General features: G+C 40.5%; 1 protein-coding gene across 3 annotated transcripts in view; it reads left to right on the top strand.

Moving 5' to 3' along the window:
- Nucleotides 1-1,222: 1,222 nt before the first annotated feature.
- LOC128702738 (guanine nucleotide-binding protein G(s) subunit alpha-like) overlaps nt 1,223-18,518 on the top strand; it is a 52,534-nt gene continuing 35,238 nt past the window's right edge. Inside the window, exons 1-2 of one of the 3 annotated variants that reach the window (XM_070101816.1) lie at nt 1,223-1,624; nt 17,916-17,988. In XM_070101816.1, the coding sequence (XP_069957917.1) occupies nt 1,516-1,624; nt 17,916-17,988 (182 nt within the window). In that variant the 5' untranslated portion in view covers nt 1,223-1,515. Of the gene's footprint in view, nt 1,625-6,262; nt 6,500-17,915; nt 17,989-18,518 lie in introns of those variants that run through there. The other 2 variants (XM_070101814.1, XM_070101815.1) reach the window with 2 other exon arrangements.

Raw genomic sequence — 18,518 nt, 5'->3', positions numbered from 1 at the left:
TTAAGAATCACTGGACTAAATGAACACAACGTGTCTATAAATACTGCAACCCAGTAACGTCCATTTTTCTTTTATTTTTAGTAGTACGTAATAAGATACATATATTTACAGATAGTATTGCCTAGTGTACTGTGTACAATAACTACATGATGGTCAGATAAAGACCCATTGTAACCTCTATAATACTCTCTTTTGCTCTACCTGTTCTGTGATGAACTGTGAGTGTACAATAAACCCGCCGCTCAGGTGACACTTCTGAGGGAGGTGGGGTGGGGGGGTTGAGGAGGTGCTAAGATTGTTGATGGTGGGGATATTCTCGTGGTGTGGGTGACAGGTTGGTGGTGGGGTGGTGTGGGTGGCAGGTTGGTGGTGGGGTGGTGTGGGTGGCTGGTTGGTGGTGGGGTGGTGTGGGTGGCAGGTTGGTGGTGGGGTGGTGTGGGTGGCAGGTTGGTGGTGGGGTGGTGTGGGTGGTGTGGGTGGCAGGTTGGTGGTGGGGTGGTGTGGGTGGCAGGTTGGTGGTGGGTGGGTGTGGGTGGCTGGTGGGGGGTGGGGTGGTGTGGGTGACTGGTGGGTGGTGGGGTGGTGTGGGTGACAGGTTGGTGGTGGGGTGGTGTGGGTGGCAGGTTGGTGGTGGTGTGGGTGGCAGGTTGGTGGTGGGGTGATGTGGGTGGCAGGTTGGTGGTGGGGTGGTGTGGGTGGCAGGTTGGTGGTGGGGTGGTGTGGGTGGCAGGTTGGTGGTGGGGTGGTGTGGGTGGCAGGTTGGTGGTGGGGTGGTGTGGGTGGCAGGTTGGTGGTGGGGTGGTGTGGGTGGCAGGTTAGTGGTGGGGTGGTGTGGGTGACAGGTTGGTGGTGGGGTGGTGTGGGTGGCAGGTTGGTGGTGGGGTGGTGTGGGTGGCAGGTTGGTGGTGTGGGTGGCAGGTTGGTGATGGGGTGGTGGTGGGGTGGTGTGGGTGGCAGGGTGGTGGTGGGGTGGTGTGGGTGGCAGGTTGGTGGTGGGGTGGTGTGTGTGACAGGTTGGTGGTGGGGTGGTGTGGGTGACACGTTGTTGGTGGGGTAGTGTGGGTGACAAGCTGGTGGTGTGGGTGACAGGTTGGTGGTGTGGGTGACAGGTTGGTGGTGTGGGTGACATGTTAGCTTTGGGATAGTGTGATTTACAGGTTGGTGGTGAGGTGTCAGGTAGGGGTGAGACAGCCTGGTAGGGGTGGGGGATAACAAGTGTTGGGGAGGGTAGTGTGTGTGGCAGGTGGTACAGTAGCTCACCTCTCACTACCAACGCGACCTCCCCAACACCCACACACATACCCCACCTATACACATTACCATATAAACCACCAAACTATATTAGCTACCTACACAGAAAAGTAAAAATCTCTCGATTATCAGTGTTTACAAGTGAAAAAAAAAGCCTACACAAAATTGAACATATTTCACGTGATATCATTGCCTATAGAAAAAAAAACTACATTAGGCTTCCTGGTTTTCACAAGTGCTACAACTTAACCAAATTTCCGTAATATGGTTTTCTGCGGCGTGGACCCCAACAGGAGACAAAGCCGGGAGCTGGAGAAGAAGATCACAGCCTGGATGAAAGACTACAAGAAAGCCATCAAAATTTTGTTACTAGGTAAGTGAGACAATATAATCGCTAGGCTAAGCTTGAATTTTAAGCTTGACGTGACAGAATTGATGACTTCCGCTGCTTAACTTTGTAAATAGTTCACTGGTACTATGCTGTACTGGTACTGAACTAGCACTGGTACTGTACTGATATTGTACTGGTACTGTACTACTGTACTGGTACTGTACTACTGTACTGGTACTGTAGTACTGTACTGTTTCTGTACTAATACTGTACTGGTACTGTACTGGTCCTGTAGTACTGTACTGTTACTGTAGTAGTACTGTACTGTTACTGTACTAGTACTGTACTAGTACTGTACTAGTACTGTACTACTGGTACTGTACTAGTACTGTACTACTGGTACTGTACTAGTACTGTACTACTGGTACTGTACTAGTACTGTACTACTGGTACTGTACTAGTACTGTACTACTGGTACTGTACTAGTACTGTACTACTGGTACTGTACTAGTACTGTACTGGTACTGCACTGGTCGTGTCGCTCGGTGCTACAGAGGTGTGAACATCACAGTAGTGCACAATACCGACAAGGTAACATACATCTGCAACAGTTAGATATCTTTATTATGAAACTTTTCGCCTTCACAGTAGGCTTCTTCAGTCAAGTACAGAGGAGACAGCAGAGACTTACTGCTTCTTCTGCCTCTTCTGTATCCGACTGAGGAAGCCTCCTGATGGGCGAAACGTTTAAAAATAAAAATTACCTAATTGTTGTACATGCTTCAGGTGCTGCGAAGGGGCTCTTGATCCAAAGAACTACAGCTACTCTCCAATACCTCCCTTTCTCCAGAAATATTTAACGCTACACAATAATAATAATAATAATAATAATGTTACTTGCTTTGCTGAGTACACACGAAGACTGATGTCTGGAGTATACCTGGAGTTTACCTGGAGAGAGTTCCGGGGGTCAACGCCCCCGCGGCCCGGTCTGTGACCAGGCCTCCTGGTGGATCAGAGCCTGATCAACCAGGCTGTTACTGCTGGCTGCACGCAAACCAACGTACGAGCCACAGCCCGGCTGATCAGGAACCGACTTAGGTGCTTGTCCAGTGCCAGCTTGAAGACTGCCAGGGGGCTGGGAGGCAGTTCAACAGTCTCGGGGCCCCTGACACTTATTGTATGGTCTCTTAACGTGCTAGTGACACCCCTGCTTTTCATTGGGGGGATGTTGCATCGTCTGCCAAGTCTTTTGCTTTCGTAGTGAGTGATTTTCGTGTGCAAGTTCGGTACTAGTCCCTCTAGGATTTTCCAGGTGTATATAATCATGTATCTCTCCCGCCTGCGTTCCAGGGAATACAGGTTTAGGAACCTCAAGCGCTCCCAGTAATTGAGGTGTTTTATCTCCGTTATGCGCGCCGTGAAAGTTCTCTGTACATTTTCTAGGTCAGCAATTTCACCTGCCTTGAAAGGTGCTGTTAGTGTGCAGCAATATTCCAGCCTAGATAGAACAAGTGACCTGAAGAGTGTCTAGAGGACATGGTAATGGAATGTAATTACTAATACTCACAAGATGGATACAGGGAAACTACTGTCCACAGGATAGGTAAATGATTACTAGTGTTCACCACATGGGTTTGGAGTTACTACTGTCCACAGAAGAGGTAGTGGGTTACTACTCCCATAGTATGGGAATGGGGATACTACCACCCATAGCATGGGTATGGGTTTGCTTCCACTCATTGAATGGGTATGGAGCTACTGCCACTCAAAATATAGGAATGGAGGTGCTACCACCCACAGAAAGGATGTGTTTACTACCATCCTCGGGAAGTGTAGTGTAACTATCGTCCACTGACTTAACGCATAAGATGTATCAAGACTTCCCCGTACACTGCCAGACGTCTCCAGTTTTACGATGAGTTGAAGGAACAGTTACAACCATTATCAGTTAAACTGCATTTATAAGATTCACGAAGTCCAATAATTGGAATAATATTAATCACCATTAAAATCTGTATTGAGTGTAACACTTGTGTATAAGCGAACTCAAAGTATATTGGAAATATAAACACATAAGCAGTATAAAGTGATCCTGTTTGTGACTTGATAAAGTCCACTGTGTGGGCGAAACGTTGTCAATAAAGGATCACATTATACTGCTTATGAGTTTATATTTCCATTGTGTCGGTATTTTATACCATTTATTTCCATCAAAGTGCAGTGTTCTCAGTGCTATGGACTGTCATGTTCCAAGTGCTGGCATCTCTTTCTTCTTAAGCAATTATATTGAAAAAAAAAGCGTTTTTGGATCTGCATGAGAGGCAGGATATGGTGTGTTACATACCTACAGTAGTACAGGATACTGGCAGAGAAAAATATCCTTCCTGGAGAAATTACCAGACTGATATAATAGCTGGAAAAGTGACGGAATAAGAGAAGTAATAGATGGCACACAAAGGCACAGACTGGCATAGAGAATAAAACAGGTGGGAAAGAGACACGTATGCAACATAGCACAGGTGTGCTAAGAAGAAAATTGCAAATTAAGACTAGTGAGAAAGAAACAGATGCAATATACTACTGGAGAGGCAGATTTAGTCGTACGAAATAGTGCTTCGGCTGGTGACAGATCTAATGCTATTTTTGAAGACGTCGCTGGTACAGATCTTGAAATGCCAAATAACTCTTGAGTTGATGTTGCTGGTTCTGGTTCTGTTTATGAGGATGAAGCGGTTACAGATCTAGAAATGTGAAGTAGTGCTTCAGCTGGTGCTATTGCTCTCTCGGGTGCTGTTTCCGAAGACGGTGCTGATACAGATCTAGAAACTACACCAACAAATCACAGCCAACGGAAAGTCGAAATGAATAAATTCTATGTTTGGGGTGTCTGTGATGTCTGGAAAAATGAGACGTAAAAAATTGACCTTCCCAATGGCGCATGTTCTAGTTCTTGCAAACTTATTCGTTAAATGGAATTTAACAAACACTGCCCTGCATGCCATTTGAAAGGACCAGGAGATAAGATAAAAAAAAAAAGCTTGGGGGACTAGCCAATGCTTTTTACAACCATTCTAAACTCAGGAATATATTTTAGTGCCATTTTAGTGGAAAAAAAAAAGGAAATGACAGAAATATACCGCCGCCTCGGAGCCTCGTTGGGCTGAAGCACAGTCAGTGGCCTTCACTCCAGAATCACTAATATCATTGTCACACATAAAAATCCCCCAACAAATAAGCCATGCAACATTTCTTTTTTGCGAATACACAGTCATTAAACCATCAACCACAAACAAAATACCAATTATTAGTCAGAACGAAATGGAAGATTTACAGCTTTTACAGAGACCTACATAAAAGATCACTCTGACAACGAAATATTAGTTCCTGGGCACAACACAGATGTGACCGAAGACAGACAGCAAGTTGGATTATTATAATCATAACTAAGCTCTAAACCCACAAAAGTCATACAGTGCTGACAATAGGGCAGAAGGGAAGGTTTGACTTCTGTCAGTCACTCATTTCCACAGAGTTGCGTATCGCTGTTAGTGATGTACCTGAAGGTCTGGCACTAAAAATTAAATGAGACGCATATGCAGCATATGTCGGCTTTTTAAACCATTTATATGCTAAAAGTTGAAAACCAGAATACAATTTCCCCCACGATTCAAAGACGCGCTATCGAAAATCGAACACTATCTGGAAAACCTTCCAGTCCCAACCCAAAATATCTTCTTGCTTGGTGATTTCAATTTAACACTTTTAAAATTAAAAACTCCAGAAAATTCTGTAATAGCAAAGGTAATCCCAGGAGGCAACTCAAATGAGAAGTCTCACAAATGATCTACTGAGGCTAAAGAATTCGCCCTGAGGCAACAGGAAAGACTAGGAAATACTGACCTTATATCCACGATCAATGATGATCTGATACCAAATAAAACTGTGCTAAAGACAATAAGTACATTCAGATCACAACATAAGCGAAGTTCAGTCCTGTATGCACATGAGTCCTGACCAGCACAACACAGTCATGTGAGTAGTTTTAACAAGAACATCAATTGGGATCAAATAAATCGTGTTCTTATCCGTCACAGGTTGGGAATATATTTTTAATATAATGAATTCAAATCAATGTCTAGAGAGAATTAAATCCTCTCTAGACATTATGGCACTAAATTCTTAATGGTATGTGCCTTAGCACATACCATTAAGAAAAGAAAGTAAAGATGTACCTGGGTGTACACCACGTACGAGCCAGTCACCTAACATTTGCTACTCCTTTTTGTCTAGTAGTAAATAGGTACCTGGGTGCTAGTGGGCAGTTGTAAGTGGCTTCCATGGAATGAAAAGCGGGTGTAAGCTTACTGCCACCTGGTGGTGATGGGAGTAATCGTTACTACCACCACTGTTATCAGCTGGTGGTTGTAATGGTAGTTTTTATCACCACTATCATCACCTGGTGGTGCTGGTGATTGTCACCATAAAAGTAACAAAATATATTAATTAATTAATTAAATATTTCGTCTTGCCGCTGAATAAATAATATCCAAAAGAGAAGAAGGAAGAAGAGAAGACCTGGAGAATATCTCATCAACTTCCATTATTTCTCTTATTCTTGCCTCGTCACCTCATGGACAAGACCCGGGCAGGGAGTATACCGCTTCGAATCGAACCTCTCATTCCCTCTCGACCCTTTCCATCACTCAAGTGGATCAGTAAGCCAAGTGTCATCAGAGACTGCTGCTCCTTACCACCTCCTGGGATTGCTTTTGCAGCCTGTCATGATAATTTCGAAATGTTTCTTCCTGGGTAGACCTCAGAGAGAGTGGAACGTTGTTTGCCTGTGTGTTATGTAATTTCAAGTAATATGGTACTTAAGCGCCTTGTTTACCGTCGTCACTGATCCTTAGTAAGGTACAGTTGCTCCTGATATTTTTTGTATCATCAAATTTACAGGCTAAAGACTGTTAGCCTACCTCAGTTTTATTCAGAACTGAGCCCAAAGAATGTCACCCGCAAAAATCAACTCTGGTACCTATTTACTGCCAGATGTGCAGGACCAGCAGCTGGAAAGAAACTCGCACTTGTCTCCACTCGACCAAACTCAGCTAAACCAACACGGAGTTCTTCATCTGCGAGTCGAAAGTTCTACACCAGAGCTACGAACTACCTGCTTGAATACATATTATTGAAACTATACACTCTGACTCGGAGGAAGAGTTTAGGTGATGCAATGTTTTGCTGTGTCCTCTGGTCATCTTTTTGATTTGTTTAGAGCGACGTTTTATCGCTTAGAGGTAGAGAAAGTGAACTGCTCAGCAAATGTGATTTTTTTAAATTATTATAATCAAGGTGGAGCTCTAAACCCGTAGGGATTATACAGCGCCTGTAGGGGGGGGGAAGGTGGAAGGTATTCAGGCTCAATTCAGGGAATCGGAGCACAGATCCAATTCCCTAGATCAAGAGCCCCTCACCAGTGTCAAGGAACCTCTCTTGAGGGGTTTAAATGATTAGAGTTGAAACACTTGATAACTACGATCATAAAAAAAAAATTCTGTGTTGAACCCAAAAAAGTGGAATTTTTCAGCCTCTTGACTTATGGTGTATTTGAGAGGCCACAAACAGAAAAGGTGGCGTTTGTTGTTGACAGACAAAAAGTACTTTCAAATCATAATTGCAATCATGAAAATATTAGCCCCAGCAGTTATGACGAGGCTGGCCCCTGGCTGCTACTTCAGACTGCCACTAATGGAAATAAAAGATCGTCATCAGAGTAGAGGACGCAGGTGGCCCGTAGCTCGATCGCTGGCGCACTCACCTCACATACTGAGATCCGGAGTTGGAATCTCCTCCGGTACGGCTGAAAAACATTAGGGACGTGTTTCCGTAAGACACCTGCTGTCCCTGTTCACCCTTCAGTATAAAATGGGTACCTGGGAGTTAGTAGACTGGTGTGGGTTGCATCCTGGGACAAAACTGACCTAATTTGCCCGTAATTATTATTATTCACGGTCAATATAGAACTGTGGGTACCATTTAGCAGAGGCAAAACTTCTGCTAACTGTCAGTCCGCGACAGAGCTTGTGAAATTTGATGCATTGACAGTATTTCTTCAAGGATTGCAATACGGTATCCGGCTAGGCAGAAATAAAGAAAAAAAAAAAGCTTTGGGTGTATTAAGAGTGTATTATTATTATAATCAAAAAGAAGCGCTAAGCCACAAGGGCTATACAGCTATTAAGAGTATATCCAGATACAAGAACCTTTGGGTACTTCTCCAACCCTACGAGCAGTTAGTTTTGAATATTTTGTTGTTTTAATCTAATGTATGATCATAATACGCAGTTGCCTGACCTAAATGATGTAAAGGACTTTTTCTCCAGAAATGTAATTAGAGCATGACAATCTACCTTCTGCTAAAGCAGTTCTTGAGGGAAAATGCAGAAATACCTGCTCACCATTGTGACTGTGTGTGGGACCAGGCTCTGGTTCCCATGCTTGCAGGCTCCTGCAGATTGTAGCTGGTCAGTATCATCCGGTGACTGGGATATTTATTGGTTGGCGACTAGAAGCATCAATAGTTAGTCAAGGCTAGTCAAGTGTTTGTTTGACAGAAGACCACACTCTAGTAAGCCGGCGATCTTCGTGAATTTGCCAGGAAACAGTGTAAATAGTTTTTTCCCAGATGAGATTTTTGTAGCTGATACATGCATGTAGCCACACACACATAAAAGATGATTATTTCCTCTGAGTTCATACCTTCTGCTTTCCAATTATAAAATTCTATAGTTTCTGAAGAGGAACTGGTTGCATAGCTACCTTGAGCTAGTTTATTTCAAACATTTTGTGGCTGGTGTCATATTTATATATATTTATATATAGTCACCCAGTGTATATACACCGAGCATTTCTTTACCCCATTTTTGAAAATCAAGTATTTTTGACTGGTGGTGTGGAAAATTACATTTATCTGTATGTATCATTATGTACATAACAATAAATGAACATAGATAATTATTATTTATCAGTTAGACTAGGAATTTGGGAAACTTAGGTCGCAAAAATGTCCCCCTTCGATACCTACCACTGTCATATCCACAAGTTGCTCTGGATCTATTAATTAAATGAAATATACATACACCAGGAATACTGGTAAATATATAAATTTGTGGACTGTATATTAAAAATAATAAATGGTTATATATATACACAATTACACAACAGAAGGAAAATATATCTTAATATCACTCACCAATTTGACTGGAGATTAATGTGTATCATACTCAGAAAACCTCACTCTAAGTAAATCTATGAAAATAATGCTGGCCAGAATTATACACAAATCTAGAGAGCTTATCTGAGGTTCCTGGAGCTGTCTTGTCCAGTCGCCTGATATCTCAAGTTATGAAGGAATGCACATCTAACAATTTCGCCTCCTATTTGAGAGGTGTCAATGCAATTTTAACTTCTAAAGCACGAAAAATTCTTCCCATTACGTTTCTAATACAAATTCAAAACCCAAGATGGAGAGAGTCGTCTGCGCAGACGCAGGCTTTCCGTTTTCTATGACATAAATATTATTAAATACAGTATGGCCATCTACTTACATATAAATACTGAATTTCTGGAAAATATATGCAGTATTTTCCACACTGCGGCCGGCCGGAGTTCGTTGCTAAACGACTCAAATTGCTCATTTGGCAATGGTGGAGGACCTGGGTACATATAGGATCTGGCATCCACACGGCGACATATTACACAAGATTTAATCACCCTTTTTACACTTTGCCGTCCTTGTGGAATCCAGAAAGTTTCCCTAATACAATTTAAGGTATCTTGTACCCCACCATGCATTACATTTTTATGGGCATTTAGAACAATCAAATTTGTTAGATGATGAGTTTTGGGCAGTAAGATAGGGTGTTTAGCATAATCATCTAATTCAGCATTTTGTAACCTACCTCTGCACCTAATTACACTGTTCTCTAAATACAGCCCCAATTTCTCTATTATGGAACCTTTCACAATTTTACTTTCCATCATCAATTTAATCTCATTTCCATAGATTTCCTCCTGTATCCTCTTTATCCAATATTCAAGAGGATGTGAAAACTTATATGATATATTCATCTTGTTTAGAAATTTAAACACCAACTTAGTTACATTGATTAGTTTGGGTAAAGAAGAATACCTATTTATATCAATGGCTAAGGAAGGACAAACTATTGGAGCGGTGGTCACAGTTTACCTGGAGTTTACCTGGAGAGAGTTCCGGGGGTCAACGCCCCCGCGGCCCGGTCTGCGACCAGGCCTCCTGGTGGATCAGAGCCTGATCAACCAGGCTGTTGCTGCTGGCTGCACGCAAACCAACGTACGAGCCACAGCCCGGCTGATCCGGAACTGACTTTAGGTGCTTGTCCAGTGCCAGCTTGAAGACTGCCAGGGGTCTGTTGGTAATCCCCCTTGTGTGTGCTGGGAGGCAGTTGAACAGTCTCGGGCCCCTGACACTTATTGTATGGTCTCTTAACGTGCTAGTGACACCCCTGCTTTTCATTGGGGGGATGGTGCATCGTCTGCCAAGTCTTTTGCTTTCGTAGTGAGTGATTTTCGTGTGCAAGTTCGGTACTAGTCCCTCTAGGATTTTCCAGGTGTATATAATCATGTATCTCTCCCTCCTGCGTTCCAGGGAATACAGGTTTAGGAACCTCAAGCGCTCCCAATAATTGAGGTGTTTTATCTCCGTTATGCGCGCCGTGAAAGTTCTCTGTACATTTTCTAGGTCGGCAATTTCACCTGCCTTGAAAGGTGCTGTTAGTGTGCAGCAATATTCCAGCCTAGATAGAACAAGTGACCTGAAGAGTGTCATCATGGGCTTGGCCTCCCTAGTTTTGAAGGTTCTCATTATCCATCCTGTCATTTTTCTAGCAGATGCGATTGATACAATGTTATGGTCCTTGAAGGTGAGATCCTCCGACATGATCACTCCCAGGTCTTTGACGTTGGTGTTTCGCTCTATTTTGTGGCCAGAATTTGTTTTGTACTCTGATGAAGATTTAATTTCCTCATGTTTACCATATCTGAGTAATTGAAATTTCTCATCGTTGAACTTCATATTGTTTTCTGCAGCCCACTGAAAGATTTGGTTGATGTCCGCCTGGAGCTTTGCAGTGTCTGCAATGGAAGACACTGTCATGCAGATTCGGGTGTCATCTGCAAAGGAAGACACGGTGCTGTGGCTGACATCCTTGTCTATGTCGGATATGAGGATGAGGAACAAGATGGGAGCGAGTACTGTGCCTTGTGGAACAGAGCTTTTCACCGTAGCTGCCTCGGACTTTACTCTGTTGACGACTACTCTCTGTGTTCTGTTAGTGAGGAAATTATAGATCCATCGACCGACTTTTCCTGTTATTCCTTTAGCACGCATTTTGTGCGCTATTACGCCATGGTCACACTTGTCGAAGGCTTTTGCAAAGTCTGTATATATTACATCTGCATTCTTTTTGTCTTCTAGTGCATTTAGGACCTTGTCGTAGTGATCCAATAGTTGAGACAGACAGGAGCGACCTGTTCTAAACCCATGTTGCCCTGGGTTGTGTAACTGATGGGTTTCTAGATGGGTGGTGATCTTGCTTCTTAGGACCCTTTCAAAGATTTTTATGATATGGGATGTTAGTGCTATTGGTCTGTAGTTCTTTGCTGTTGCTTTAGTGCCCCCTTTGTGGAGTGGGGCTATGTCTGTTGTTTTTAGTAACTGTGGGACGACCCCCGTGTCCATGCTCCCTCTCCATAGGATGGAAAAGGCTTGTGATAGCGGCTTCTTGCAGTTCTTGATGAACACAGAGTTCCATGAGTCTGGCCCTGGGGCAGAGTGCATGGGCATGTCATTTATCGCCTGTTCGAAGTCATTTGGCGTCAGGATAACATCGGATAGGCTTGTGTTAATCAAATTTTGTGGCTCTCTCATAAAAAATTTCAACAGGAGCAATATACGCCTTTTGTACAGGCCAATTAGCTTTATTTACCAACCAGCTCGGTCCTTTAAACCATGATACAGCATTTACAAATTTAGCGTAAGGTAAACCTCGAGACAAGAAATCAGCTGGATTCTCCTCACCAGGTATATGATTAAATGTTAACATATGCTGACCCAAACTATTATACTTCTCTTGCATCTGATTAATTTCAGCGACTCTGTTTTGTACGTACACAATTTTACTGTTTCCATTACGAATCCATTGTAAGGATACCTCATTATCAGACCAAATTACAGTGTCGCTAATATTTATCTCCTGCAACTTATTTCTTACATAATTAGCTAATTTGACACCTACATAAATGGCTGTTAATTCCAACTGAGGCAAGGTGCGTGATTTAATTGGAGACACTTTAGCCTTAGACATAACAAGAGAAATAACACTATTACATTAAAGGTAAGCAACTGCTCCATATGCCAATTTTGAAGCATCACAAAAAATGTGGAGTACATTTTTCCCATTTGGATTGGCCACCTTGCATGGGAACTCCAACATTGGAATTTTCTCATAATCACCAATTAATTCATCCCACCTGTTAATGAATTCTTCAGGTAGAATTTCATCCCAAGCACATTTAAGTTTCCATGCTTCCTGTATTAATGATTTCCCTCTTATAGTAAGGGGTGACACTAAACCTAGTGGATCAAAACATTTGGAAACTTCAGCAAGCAAAACTCTCTTAGTTAATTTATTGGGCATACTGTAATTATTAGGTTTTAACATTAACAAATCTCTCTCAGTATCCCAATTTAAACCCAATACATTACACTTTTGTACTTCATCTCCAGGGTAATCTTTACTTATTTTGTCCTTCAATTTGGACGAATTACTATTCCATTCCCTCAGAGGCATATTTGCACTTTGCATTATTTTATTAGCCTCTCCATAAGTCATTAACAGTTCCTCTTCAGTTGATGTCACACCCAGGAAATTGTCCACATAAAATTGTTTGCTCATTACTTTACTCAATGGACTTCCCGTACATTTAAGGTGTGCATTTATCGTCGCTTGAAGTAGGAACGGACTGGATGTAGCACCAAATAATACGCTCCTAAAGCGAAAGGTTTTCAGAGGGCTAAGTGGGTCAATAGGATTCTCAGGCCATAAGAAGCGGGTACAATCCCGGTCAGCCTCTTGTAAACCCACTCCTAGGAAAGCTGTACTTATGTCAGCCTTAAAGGCATAATTCTTTACCCTGAAATTTAATAAGATATCTCCTAATTTTTCCGTCAATGACGGACCTGTCATCAAACAGTCATTTAAACTAGGTACATTTTTTTTACTCCTGGCACTACAATTAAACACAATCCTCAAAGGAGTGGTCTTGGAATCCTTCACTCCGTGATGTGGCAAAGAGTGACCATAAATTTTGGCTTGCTCAGGAGGTACCTCTTCTATAAATTTATTAATTAACTGCTCAGCAATTATATCATTATAGGCAGTTAACAATTCTGGTGTCTTACTCAGTTCGCGGAGCTGAGCATTTAATTGTCCATATGCCATTCTGTAATTAGTGGGCAATTCTGGATGGTTCAGTCTCCACGGAAGTCGTACTCAGTATTGTCCAGATTCAAATTTTACATCTCTCATGTATTGTTCTTGAGTAAAAGAATCGTCTGGACTTTCTTCAGTTACATTTATTCCAATGTTGTCTAATTCCCACAATTTATGCACTGGTTCAACACCATCCTCTATGGAAGAATTATACTGGGGTACGATTTCATGAGTAAGACACACAGTTATGGTATTTGTAGTTTCCTCTAGTCGTGAATTATTATTACAAGGAATCCTACCATACATTACATGGCCTCCTGCAGTCTTTAAAAGGGTGACACCACATTTCTTTACCATACCCTTTACAAAGGAGGCATAATAGTCACTACCTATTAAAATATTTATTGGGCCTACAGAATCATCACTTACCCCAGAAGGTGCTAAATTCACATTATGTGAGAGTCTTTTTGTAGCTTTACTAAGTCCTACTGTAGTTATTTTCTCTGGAAGTCTATCTACAATTACTGCATTAACATGTTTTTTCTCATTACCTAACCTGACAGTTACATAAACAGTGTCATACAATTGAGCCCTTTTATCCGAGAGAAAACCAGATAATTTTAAAGTTGTGGGATCTCCCATCTGTACTTTCATACCATCAGGACATTTACGTTTAATGAAAGTACATTGGGATCCCTGGTCTAATAATGCAGTTACATTTTTTGATTTATGCCTATCATCAATTTTTACCTGTAACACAGGTAAGGCTACTTCAGTAAAACCATCATTATTAACATTAGCAGCAATTTTTACATTAGCTACTGTTGTGTCAAGATTGTAAGCATTATCAATATTATCATATAGACCTTTACACATGACTATATGGTGTCTTCCTTTGTGACATTGATAACAGAAGTTTAATTTGGCATAACAACCCTTTACATTGTGATTACCCAAACACCTGATACATTTGTCAAGTTCCTCCAATCTTTCAACATTATCATTCCATGAATTGTATGCATTGCAATTCTTAGAAACATGAGTACCCTTGCAGAAGAGACAATCTCTCTTTTCTCTGACTGGTTTCTTATTAACTGGGCTACTCTTAGGAGGGTACTTATTCTTCTTACCTTGTGGAGAATCATTATTTCTGATTCCTGCTACTAGATATGCACCTATGCAACTCTTTTTAGGAAATGAAATTTGAATATTAACATTGGGATAATTTTTCCCTTTGTGACACTTGACAGATACCTCAGAGTTATTATGTGTTGCATCTTTAAAATGAGTTGGTTGGCTGGTCTGCAACTGAACAATTAATTCTTGTAGACCTAGTCTTATTTCCTCGAGACCAAAATAACCCTTGTGATATTTGTTTGAGAGCCATTCAAGTGTTTTATAGCTTAATTTATTCTGTACCATGGCACTCAATAACCAGTCTGATTCCTTCAGATTATATTTATTACTTAAAGTTTTGAGAGTGCTCTCCAGTTTAACTCTAAACTGCTGTAAACCTTTGTAAGTGTGATCTGGAGATTTTAAATTAACAATGATATTCACTAGATCCAACCTACTTTGTTCTATATTACCATAAGTGACTTTCAACAAGTCAACTGCTTCCTTGTAAGAGTCATCTACATTGGGAAAGGCTTGTATGAGTATATGAGCATCTCCTCTTACCTGTCCTTTGAGGTAAAATAATTTAGTTACACAGGCTAGGTCACTCCTGTCATGCACAGCTGCTTTAAAAATGGACCAAAACTCCTCCCAATTTTCTCCAGGATTAAATACAGGTAAACATAATTCTGGGAGTTTTGGCAAAGACATATTATTTGTTGGAGCAGACTGATTAACTGCCTGGTTTACACATTTTAATTTATTCAAGGCCTGACTTTTACAAGAAAGAATCTTTTCTTCTAATTCATAATACTGATTAATCATAAGATCTACTTCAGTCTCATCTACACAGTTTACTAACAAATCTCCTTCATATTTGTTGTAATATCATTTGTATGAATCATATCTATTACCTAAAGCATCTAAATACAATTTTATATCATCAGTATTCACAGTTTCTTGATTGATTAATTCCAAACATTTATTGTATGCTTTTGTTACATGCCTTTTTCTAGCTTGCAGAGATGCTTTCTTTGCTCTATATTCCATATGTTTGTCTTCTATATTAATTTCCTCATTTTCAGCCATGATGCAATGTATTAAATTCAACCCAATTAATAACACTGATTACAACTTACAACACTGATACAAGTTACCTTTGAATAAATCCTAGCTACTTGAGCTTAGCAATTACATGTATAATATAAATTTTAAATGTACATTAATACAAACTTGGCTCTTCAAAATTAATATTATACAAATTAATAAATCCTTGCCAGAATTTGACATAGCAAAATTAATATACACATTAATAATTAGCTACACATGGCTTATCAATTACATATACACTGATATAAATCTTGGCCAGAATTGACTTATCAAATTAATATTATACAAATATAAATCCTTGCCAGAATTTGGCATAGCAAAATTAATATTATACACAATATAATCTTTATCCACACTTGTCTTATCAATTACACATACACTGATATAAATCTTGGCCAGAATTGTCTTTTCAAATTAATATTGTAATAATTATAATCCACTACACATTAAGTAAATTTGTGAACTTAACATCCACCTCCTACTGTCATTTCACATATAATTATTAAGTAATTAACCAATTAATGACTTCACTAATTACCTCCGGTTCAAGAAGGACCAACGGGTAAATTAAATGTGAAAAATTGCATTTAGCTGAATGTATCATTATGTACATAACAGTAAATGAAGATAATTATTATTAGTTAGACAAGTAGGAATTTTATGACACCTAGGTCGCAAAAAATGTCCCCCTTCGATACCTACCACTGTCATATCCACAAGTTGCTCTGGACCTATTAATTAAATGAAATATCACCAGGAATGCTGGTAAATATATAAATTTGTGGACTGTATATTAAAATTGAAAAAGGATTATATTATTATTATTTTTATTATTATCACACCGGCCGATTCCCACCAAGGCAGGGTGGCCCGAAAAAGAAAAACTTTCACCATCATTCACTCCATCACTGTCTTGCCAGAAGGGTGCTTTACACTACAGTTTTTAAACTGCAACATTAACACCCCTCCTTCAGAGTGCAGGCACTGTACTTCCCATCTCCAGGACTCAAGTCCGGCCTGCCGGTTTCCCTGAATCCCTTCATAAATGTTACTTTGCTCACACTCCAACAGCACGTCAAGTATTAAAAACCATTTGTCTCCATTCACTCCTATCAAACACGCTCACGCATGCCTGCTGAAAGTCCAAGCCCCTCGCACACAAAACCTCCTTTACCCCCTCCCTCCAACCCTTCCTAGGCCGACCCCTACCCCGCCTTCCTTCCACTACAGACTGATACACTCTTGAAGTCATTCTGTTTCGCTCCATTCTCTCTACATGTCCGAACCACCTCAACAACCCTTCCTCAGCCCTCTGAACAACAGTTTTGGTAATCCCGCACCTCCTCCTAACTTCCAAACTACGAATTCTCTGCATTATATTCACACCACACATTGCCCTCAGACATGACATCTCCACTGCCTCCAGCCTTCTCCTCGCTGCAACATTCATCACCCACGCTTCACACCCATATAAGAGGATTATATATACACAAATTTACATAACAGAAGGAAAATATATCTTAATATCACTCACCATTTTGACTGGAGATTAATGTGTATCATACTCAGAAAACCTCACTCTAAGTAAATCTATGAAAATAATGCTGGCCAGAATTATACACAAATCTAGAGAGCTTATCTGAGGTTCCTGGAGCTGTCTTGTCCAGTCGCCTGATATCTCGAGTTATGCAGGAATGCACATCCAACAATTTCGCCTCCTATTTGAGAGGTGTCAATGCAATTTTAACCTCTAGAGCACGAAAAATTCTTCCCATTACAACGTTTCTAATACAAATTCAAAACCCAAGATGGCGAGTCTCGTCTGCGCAGACGCAGGCTTTCCGTTTTCTATGACATATATATTATTAAATACAGTATGGCCATCTATTTACATATAAATACTGAATTTCTGGAAAATATATACAGTATTTTCCACAGGTTATATATATACACAATTACATGACAGAAGGAAAATATATCTTAATATCACTCACCAATTTGACTGGAGATTAATGTGTATCATACTCAGAAAACCTCACTCTAAGTAAATCTATGAAAATAATGTTGGCCAGAATTATACACAAATCTAGAGAGCTTATCTGAGGTTCCTGGAGCTGTCTTGTCCAGTCGTCTGATATCTCAAGTTATGCAGGAATGCACATCCACCAATTTCGCCTCCTATTTGAGAGGTGTCAGCACAATTTTAACCTCTAGAGCACGACAAATTCTTCCCCATTCACCAACGATTCTAATTCAAATTAAAAAACCAAGATGGCGAGTCTCGTCTGCGCAGACGCAGGCTTTCCGTTTTCTATGACATAAATATTATTAAATACAGTATGGCCATCTATTTACATATAAATACTGAATTTCTGGAAAGTATATACAGTATGTTCCACAGGTGGTATACATGTTACATGCAGCCTTAACGACTCTGACGGGTTTTAAACCTAACAATCAAACCTCATATGTACACGTACTTAATACACTTGTTACATGTGTCCTACATATATACTACAAATGTGCTGCAAGTGTGCCACAGATGTGCTACAGGTGTTTCTCATCCTGCACAGGTGCAGGAGAGTCTGGCAAGACCACCATCATTAAACAGATGAAGATTCTTCACATCAGTGGCTTCTCTCCAGAGTAAGTTTCTCACTAGAAAGTTTTCCACTGGTAAGTTAGTCCACTACTAAGTTCTCCACTAGTAAGTCCTCTATTAGTAAATCTTTCACTTTTAAGTCCTCCACCAGGAAGTTAGATCACTAGTAAGTTCTCCACTAATGAGTCTTAAACTTACTCATTAGTAAGTTCTCCACCATTAAGTCTCTCACTAGTACTTCCTCGGTAAGTAATTTCTCAACTTGTAAGTTCTCCACTAGTACAAAATACACTAGTAATCTCTCCACTAATAACTTGCTCAACTAGGTCATAGACTAGTAAATCATCCAGTAGGAAGTTACTCCACTGTTAAACCTCCTCCATTAGCCATTCCTCCATTAGTAAATCAGCTGTTAATTTCACTAATAATTTTCTTCACATGAATTGTTAAATATCAGCTCAAGAATTCAGATGTCTGCACTTTAAATTTTATTTATCCGGCTGAAGAATTTTCTCCAAATCAATTAAATTGTGGTTTCAGCTGCCATTTATTTCACTGGAGTCACTGGGGTTTC

This window comes from Cherax quadricarinatus, chromosome 79 (assembly GCF_038502225.1).
Source record: "Cherax quadricarinatus isolate ZL_2023a chromosome 79, ASM3850222v1, whole genome shotgun sequence".
In the NCBI taxonomy this organism is placed as follows: Eukaryota; Metazoa; Arthropoda; class Malacostraca; order Decapoda; family Parastacidae; genus Cherax; species Cherax quadricarinatus.
The sequence above is the reverse complement of the archived record's forward strand: the minus strand, read 5'-3'. Positions and strand labels throughout refer to the sequence as shown.